Source organism: Sinohyriopsis cumingii, chromosome 6 (assembly GCF_028554795.1).
Source record: "Sinohyriopsis cumingii isolate HCF-2022 chromosome 6, ASM2855479v2, whole genome shotgun sequence".
Taxonomy (NCBI): domain Eukaryota; kingdom Metazoa; phylum Mollusca; class Bivalvia; order Unionida; family Unionidae; genus Sinohyriopsis; species Sinohyriopsis cumingii.
This window is the reverse complement of record NC_142966.1, coordinates 14,519,078-14,528,761: the sequence shown is the minus strand read 5'-3', so window position 1 is coordinate 14,528,761 and position 9,684 is coordinate 14,519,078. Positions and strand designations below refer to the sequence as shown.

Genomic DNA, 9,684 nt, shown 5'->3' with positions numbered 1-9,684 from the left:
GTGGTACATAACATGTCCCATCACACACTGTATTCAAGTGATCCAAAACATGTCCCATCATCAACTGCATCCAAGTGGTACATAACATGTTGCATCATAAACGTTATCTGAGTGGTACATATGTCTGCTCACAATGTAATAATTTGTAAATGTAAACTGAATTTGTATTCTCTCATCAGAATTACACACTTCCATTAAATGTTTTCCTTTTTCTCTGTAAAGTGATGTTACACATAAACCACACTTGATATCTTCTCCTCAGGATCAATTTCATCTGAATGGCAATCACCATGGATACCAGAGTCTGTTTGTAAAAGGACTTTGTTCTTTGAAGTTTTCGCCTCCTCTGTGAAATAACCAGGCATATTCAGTGCCTTTTTGAATGAAAATGGAATGATCTGTTGTATTCTTGGTGAATTCACTGAAAAGTACACCATACATCATATTATCACAAACAGAAATATATTACAAAGGCTTCATTCTCTATAATACAAATTCAAATAAAAATATTTTCAAGCTATTCTTCTCTCACCCATAGGTTATAGAAATGTTGCTTAATATACTTCCAATTTCTAAGACAAAGTAACTTTGTTAAATTTATAAACTGATTTATTTCTGTTCATCTATAGACTGATGATTTTGAATTTTTGTGGATCCATAAATCTATGCAGTAATCTTGAAATGTTTTCCTTTCTGTATTCTCTCTTTTTTAATTAAATAGTTGGAGATGTACAATATAAAAAATTATGCAGAGGTCATCTTTTCATTTCTTGACATATCTAATCAAATTTGTTACAAATATATGTACTGATATTATGTGACAAAAAACGAAAAAGTCACAATACAACTGGGATTTTGTAAGGATCTGAGAAAAGTCATACCCATAACACAATGAAAATATGTGTGTGTGTGATTTGGATTTTTTAACATAGGTTTTATTAATTAGTCAGTCATATTGCTACAATGTCTGTAGAATGGCAGTTTATTGTGATTTCTAGCAAAGGGGCATCATACCACAGACATGTAACATAAAGTCTCACCCAGTCACATTATCTTGACACCAGGCCAACCAGTTCTAACACTAACCTCTTAATGCTGAGTGCCTAGCAAGGCAGCTGTTAATACTATTTTCATAAGGCTTTGGTATGACTCAGCTGGGGTTTGAACATGCAACCTCTTGCACCTGAGGCAGTCACTCAAAAACATGTGGAATTTGCAACTAATTTCCTATTGTCATCAATATGGGTTAAACTAATGAGAATTGCATATTGCCATTAATTCAATGTTGAACTAATGAGAGTTGCATATTGCCTTCAATTCTATGTTGAATTAATGAGAGTTCCAGATCAATTCTATGTTGATCTAATGAGAGTTCCATATTGCCATCAATTCTATGTTGAACTAATGAGAGTTCCATATTGCCATCAATTCTATGTTGAACTAATGAGAGTTCCATATTGCCATCAATTCTATGTTGAGCTAATGAGAGTTCCATTTTGCCATCAATTCTATGTTGAACTAATGAGAGTTCCATATTGCCATTAATTCTATGTTGAACTAATGAGAGTTCTGTATTGACATTAATTCTGTGTTGAACTAATGAGAGTTCCATATTGCCATCAATTCTATATTGAACTAATGAGAGTTCCATATTGCCATCAGTTCTAACTTGAACTAAGGAGAGTTCCATATTGCCTTCAATTCTATGTTGAACTAAAGAGAGCTGCATATTGCCTTCAATTCTATGTTGAACTAAAGAGAGTTCCATATTGCCATCAATTCTATGTTGAGCTAATGAGAGTTCCATATTGCCATCCATTCTATGTTGAGCTAATGAGAGTTACAATAATTGTTTAACTATTCAGATCAAATTACTGTTATTAATGTTGCTGTGTGCTTTAGTCATTGCTTTATGGAAATTACAACAAAAACAATCTGAAGCTAGTGCTGCACTTCAATGACATTATTGCATTAGCTACTGAAAGAGTGTTTAGAACTATTGGAATGGTGTTTAAAATTACTATAATATGTTTGAAATAGTGTTTACAATTACTGTATTTCTATTGAAATAGTGTTTTCAATTACTGTAATACTATTGAAATAGTGTTTTCAATTACTGTAATACTATTGAAATATTGTTTCCAATTACTGTAATCCTAGTGAAATATTGTTTCCAATTACTGTAATACTATTGAAATATTGTTTCCAATTACTGTAATACTATTGAAATAGTCTTTTCAATTACTGTAATACTATTGAAATAGTGTTTACAATTACTGTAATCCTAGTGAAATATTGTTTCCAATTACTGTAATACTATTGAAATAGTCTTTTCAATTACTGTAATACTATTGAAATAGTGTTTACAATTACTGTAATCCGAGTGAAATATTGTTTCCAATTACTGTAATACTATTGAAATAGTGTTTACAATTACTGTAATCCTAGTGAAATAGTTTACAATTACTGTAATTCTATTGAAATATTGTTTCCAATTACTGTAATACTATTGAAATAGTGTTTACAATTACTGTAATCCTAGAGAAATATTGTTTTCAATTACTGTAATCCTAGTGAAATAGTGTTTACAATTACTGTAATCCTAGTGAAATATTGTTTCCAATTACTGCAATACTGTTGAAATAGTGTTTACAACTTATACAATACTATCCAATAGTGAAAATAATCCTGAATAGTCAAATCCTAACAACTAATGATTCAGCACTAGGCTGTCATAAATATGCTTTAATTACACAAAAGTGTGTGTGTGTGTGTGATTTGGATTTTTATCATAGCTTTAACAAATTTTCAGTCATATTGCTACGATGTCTGTAGTGTGGCAGTTTATAGTGATGTCTAGCACTGGCGCATCATGCTGCAGACATATAGCATGATGTCCCACCCAGTCACATTATCCTGGCACCAGGCCAACCAGTCCTAACACTAATCTCTTAATGCTGAATGCCAAGCGAGGCAGCTGTTAGTACCAATTTTATAAGTCTTTGGTATGATTTGGCTGAGGATCGACTCCATGACCTCCCACATCCGAGGCGGATGCTCTAACCACTAGAGGATACACTAAATTCTGGAAGATCATTGTAAGAAATACTGCATTTAAACCAATCATACCTTTGCTTTTATCTCTCTGAGATGAATGGTTTGTTAAGCTGTATTGGTGAATGTTTTCGTTACTTCCTCCACGACCGCTATCTCCTGAGATCTCACTGAAGGATTCCTCTGCCATTTTTTCACGGGACAAGTACACTGGAGACTGAAAATACAAAGAATATTTAGAATATCAAGCAGGAATGGTCTTGGTAAATTTCAAACAATTCTTGATATTACATTTTAGGTAAGCATTTACTGCATTACAATTGAAGCTCACCTTCATGATTAGAGATAAACAAGTATTTCAGCTGCTTTAAGCCCTGGATATAAGAATTTTTTTGGTGATGATCATTCAGTTATTATTACACTACAATTTAAATTTAATTGATTTTTAATGAAGTGTGAGCCTGACAGAAGGATGTTACAGCCCAACTACCAATGGCAGCAAAATCTAGAATGTCTGATCAGTTATTTTCAGTGTGTTCCTGACAATAGGATGTCAGGTGTGTTGCAGAATCTAAAAATACTCTCAAGTGAAGATATATAAATGGCTAAAGTTTAATTAAATGCTTTCATTGATTTTAAACCAGCAAATGTCACATAACTCAATCTTCCTTGCCCTGACCTTGATGCTGGGTCAGGGTGTGTGGTTGTGGTATGTTACAGATTTTTCTGCATCATCATACAATCCTACCATTCGATGTTACATGCATTTGGATCACTTCAGACTTTTCTGCATCATCATACAATCCTACCATTCGATGTTACATGCATTTGGATCACTTCAGACTTTTCTGCATCATCATACAATCCTACCATTTGATATTACATGTATTTGAATCACTTCAGACTTTTCTGCATCAGCTTTTAGCCTCAGCTTCTTAAAACAAAAGGTTGAAGTAATTGAGAAAAACAAACTTAGATCTGTACAGACAAGAAAATGTGTTAACAAATATCTGGTACTTCAGTGCATTACATTGTTTTCGTAAAAGGTTGTTTACAACTCTATAAAATGGTCACATTTTCTAGTCTGATTGCATCAAGCAGAGAGAACGTTGTCCTTACCAGATTGTCTAATGGGCAATGAACTGAATGAAAACTTAGAAATAAATTAACTCACCTTGTGTTCTGTGGCATTTTGTTGTACAAGTTCTTCATCAGAAAATACATCATCTTCTGAAGAAAAGCTGAGCTCCTTTCTCTTGTTCTCATCCAACAAACTATCTTCAGATGGTAGTGAAAACACAGTGATACTCCCATCAAATATATCATGCATCTGTTCTGGGTCAAAATCATGCTGCTGCCGTTTTTTTATAACATGCTTCCAAACAACACAGATTATGGCAACAATACCTACTGACAACACCACTGTTGCAGTTCCCACTGAGATTGCAATAATAACATAGGACTGTATTGCCTCATCTGGAATTCTTGCTCTACTGGTAACATTTTCTGTATACAAGAGAATATCAAGCATAGCTGTTGTATATAAAGCTTCTGGAAAACCATGATCAGACACCATAATCTGAAGTTCAAATGTTCTGAAGTCATACTGCTGTTCTGTGATCAAATCAGTAAGTTGAATGGCCCCAGAATCTGAATGAATCCTGAACAGCAGTGTATCATTTACGATCGTATATTTCAATCTACTATTCTCATTGCCAAACTCATCATCGTCTGATGCCCTGATATGAGTGATCACTGACCATGGAGGAGTTGACAGAGGAAATTGTACTGTATTATTTTTCACAGATGGAAAATGAATTTTTGGTGGGTTGTCGTTTTCATCTTTCACTATTATTTTAATGTGAGCACTACTGTTCAGCGATGGAGACCCCTCATCTTTGACCACAATGCTAAAGTCATAACAACTGACTACTTCTCTGTCCAATTTTGTTTTTGTTTTTATTGTTCCATCAGAAAATACAATAAATGGAACTTTTTGGTCATAAATTGGATGTATCATAAAAGAAATTGCTGCATTTATGCCATCATCACCATCAGTGGCCGAAACCCTTCCAACCATGGTACTGGATGGATTATTTTCAGAGATTGAAAACTGATATGAAGCTTTGCTGAAGACTGGTATCTTGTCATTTTGATCCAAAATCTGTATCTTAACAGTTGCAGAACCAGTCCTCTGTGGTGATCCCCCATCAAGAGCATAAACTATAAAGGAAAAGGATGAAGTTTGCTCTCTGTCAAGTTTTTGTTTAGCATGTATTGTTCCTGTTTGTTGAATATAAAAATATTCCATGACATCTGATGACAGTCTGTATGAGATTTCTGCATTAGTTACACCATCTGCATCCTCTGCTTGCACTGTAAGAACTGACTTTCCAATTTCATTATTTTCCACTATGCTAGTTTCATAGAATGGCTGGGTGAATTGTGGAACATTGTCATTTTCATCTAATATCTCAACAACAAACCATGATGAGGAATTCAATGGTGGGTCTCCACTGTCCTGACAGTACACGGTGACATTAGTAAAGTTTTGTTTCTCGTGGTCAAGCTGTCGTGTTACCACAACTTTGTACTCCTTATTTGAACGAAGAGGATCCATTTGAAAATCATCACTCTGCATCATACAGACCACTTCACTATCTTTACCTGTGTCATAGTCCACCACAGAAACATGTGCCACAACAGCTCCCGGTTTGGCTATTTCAGATATGACAGCAACACCTGCATTAGTCAGTAAATTGATATGTATTTCCGGAGGGTTGTTGCCACCATCTTCAACAAATACATACACCAATGCCTGTGACATAAGATGCTTATCACTTAAATCATATGCTTCTACAATAATTTTATATACCTTTCCTGGTGTGAAAATGAGCTTTCCGATGACTCTGATTTGTCCATTTCCTGCATCAATCTCAAAACGTTCAAATATTTCATCAGCTTGATGCGGACTCAGTCGATAATTTACCAGTCCGTTATCATTCTTGTCTAAGTCAGCAGCCGAAACTATTAAAATTATTGACCCCTTTTTGACATCCTCACTTACTGTGACATTGTAAATGGGATGATTGAACGCAGGCGAATTATCGTTGACATCAATAATGCTCACGTTAATGAATAACCTCCCAATTAAAGGTGGGCTATCACCATCTATGGCAATAAGGTCCATGTAGTAGAATTCTTTCTTTTCTCTATCCAAAGGTTCCATGACTTTTAATCTCACCAATGAACTACCATCCAAATTTTTTACAAATTGAACCGAAAATGGCACATCTTTTGGCCTGAGTTCATACGTTTGGAGGGAGAAATTTTGACTACTATCCAAGTCCTTTGCCCCTTCTATTGAATATTGAGTCCCTACTAATACATCCTCTGAGATGGGTAGTGACACTAAAATTTTAGAAAATGTTGGTGAATGATCATTAATATCTTCCAGATAAATATTGACTTTCAAAATTCTAAAAAAGCTACTGATCGATGACTGTACTGCAACTTCTAATGGCAGCATGCAAATTGTAACAAACTGACACAGCTGTTCTCTATCCAATCTTGTTTTTGTGAAAATGGCACCGGTTCTATCATCAATACGGAAATATTTAGTATAATCATCTCCTCTTGAGAGAAAGCTGAATCTCATTGTATTTGAATCTGTCTCGCTAATTACTGACAAGAGATTGGAATCACTGGCAGTGTTACCTATATATGTGTTACTTGGTTGTTCTTCAGGTATGTGATAAACTATATTCTGTGCACTGTATAATCTGCAGATTGTCAGAAATAATACAAGCCACAAGCAGACACTGGCTATTTCCATTCTGAATTCCAAAACTTCAAATCACGATTTTTTTCTCACACAACATACAATACTTAAAAAGTGAAAAGGTCCTATCTTTTTCTAATTAAGTGTAGAAAAAAGTCCTTATTTTCTGGACATCATGCTTACATGTATACTTTTTGCATTGATGTAATCCCTCCTTGATGAAAAATATTTCTTTTCTTTCAATCCAGAATATGCAAAAAGAATCTGTAGAACAACTCCACTTGACTGATGGCCTTTAAATTCAACCTTGATTTACTTCTAAATTCACAATACGTCTGCATAGTTTATGTCACTAATACTGGTGATGAATTTCCACAGCAAGTGAAAGCAGAGAATCTACCCCAGTCCACTGAAGTTAATACTGCTTGGTCCTATTTAATGTACCTCCTTGTCATCTGTGTTCAACTGAAGTTAATACTGCTTGGTCCTATTTAATGTACCTCCTTGTCATCTATGTTCCACCTGATTGCTGATCTGAACTGCTCAATAAGTGACAAGGAGATGCAAAACCTTTTCTCTGCTGCTGTTTGTGTTATCATGACACAAAATGTGCTGCCTTAAATCTATTAAGGGTTCTGCTACAATGAATGCACCTTTATCACCCTACTACAAAAAAAACCTACTCCTGACAATTACACCTGTAAGAAATTACCTATTGGCTTTTCACTTGGCAATCCTCACCTTGGGCAGGTAAAATTGGCTTTAATTGATCAGTGATTAGGATCTTGTCCTTTGTGTCAAATCATTAATTGAATTTTATTACCACTTTCCTATGTTGTCCCCTCTTTTTAAAGATTTAGCCCCAAGATATTAGCCACCAATCTGCATAACACAAATCCCTTTGTTGATGAATACATCAAAGATATGCTGTCAAAAATTCTAGCAAATAATCCCTGTAAGCATCCAAATGTCAGTAAATGCATGCTTCTTTTGATCCTTTGAGTGATTTGTCTCTGTGAGATGTGAAATCTATGACACGATAAGTCACTCTTCCTCCTTCTGATCTCCAAGGTAATATAAGAGAAATTTAGATTCAAGTTTCACAACTGATTACCTCTGAAAAGGATTAAATATTGCTGTCTGTTCTGGCTTGTCAAGAATATGGCTTTTGTTTACTTTAATCTCTTTTATCATGTAGTCATAATTCCTTGGTGAGTGAAGCACTGAACCTTTAAAAAAAACATTTAAGGATTAATTAAGAAAGTTGGCACTATTGTGTACTTTGGAGAAACAGTATAAACTAAGCTCATGTGCCAGAAACAAAATGTGAGGAAAACAAAAAACACATTTACCAGTTTTATTATAATGGTTGTGGCTACATGGGTGAAATATTGTATAAATGCAGTATTCAAATGTCCCTGGTATTTGAAAATATTGTAAGGTACCAATAATGAGATGAATGACTGCAAATACTATGTAAATTGTACATCCCTCAATCTGGTTAATACTACAGTCAATTTGTTTTTGGTTTCCTTTAAATCCGATTTTATTACTTAATTATTGATTAGATGATTTTTGTTGTTGTTTTAAAATTATGTGGTCACCCTGCAGATTTACATGTAAATAAATATGAAAAGACATTATTATTTTTGCTACTAAAGAGTATTATTATTTTCAACATAAACATAAAATGGTATAATTGGTTTATTTATAGTTCAGTATATATTCACTGCATGAATGCAAAACAAAGTAATTGAAATAAAATGTATTTAACAGCTGTAACAGCAAAAAACACAGTGAAATTCCAGTCAGTCTTAGAGTCCTGTAAACTCTGGCATTCTATGCAAGTCATCAGACATTAGTTGAGGTACATGATAATGATTCCAATATTAAGAATTTCCTTGTTTTCTAAAACAGCACATTTTGTGATTATTCTCTAATTATTGAAACCAATAGCCTGTAGCTACATAATGATGCTCTCTGAGAAAACATCAATTGTAACCTTAGAGCCAATGTGCCCAGCTCTACTGTGTAATCCAGTCATGCTAACAAAAGGAAATTATCACAACAATGATAATTGCAGATATGTTAGTAAGCATCAAACAGAGAAATAAACAGATGAAAGAAAACTTTATTTTGATTTTGGTAATTACATTTTCTCAAGGATATTCCATCAGAATATTTTCATTAGTGCATAACAATGTGACATCATTATTTTGTAAGAATTGGATCTATGGAGTATAGATATTTGCAGAAGTGAAAAGTGGACAGTTTGAAAGCATATGTTTACAGCAGTCAAGTCTATACTTTTCATATAAGGTATTAAAATACTCCTTCATGTCTATACTTTTCATACAAGTTATGAAAATACTCCAGACAAGTCTATACTTTTCATACAAGGTATGTAAATACTCCAGACAAAAAAGAATAGCAGTCATAGCAGGCAAATGTCCAGTACAAAACCTTGAACACCCTGTACCCCTTGTTTTCCATACAACTACATTAATGAGATATAAAACAGGATTATAAATTTATAATTTTAAGATCAAATTAATAATCACAAAATAGAAAAACTGATTTATGCACACATCTTAGGATGTGAAACATATTATTATGCATTATTTATCAAGTATTCCCTGAATGATATTAATTAGTGTAAATCACAACCAAGCTTTCACAACATCTAATAATTTGATGCATCAAAAATAACCTTTCTATAACATACCTGATATTGACCATAATCAACCTTGACACAATATTAATACTATTATAATCAAGTTATTATTTTGCCTGATATTTATCAGAATCAACCTTGACACAATATTAATACTATTATAATCAAGTTATTA

The 9,684-nt window shown here is 33.7% G+C and overlaps 1 protein-coding gene across 1 annotated transcript; it reads right to left on the bottom strand.

Moving 5' to 3' along the window:
- Positions 1-227: 227 nt before the first annotated feature.
- LOC149796392 (protocadherin-20-like) lies at positions 228-6,712 on the bottom strand. Its single transcript, XM_089960390.1, has 4 exons — positions 4,229-6,712; positions 3,130-3,271; positions 1,312-1,830; positions 228-421 (listed from the first exon to the last, which is right to left on the bottom strand). Exons 1-4 carry the CDS (start codon positions 6,710-6,712, stop codon positions 228-230), a joined length of 3,339 nt encoding a protein of 1,112 aa, XP_089816516.1.
- Between the last annotated feature and the right edge of the window lie 2,972 nt (positions 6,713-9,684).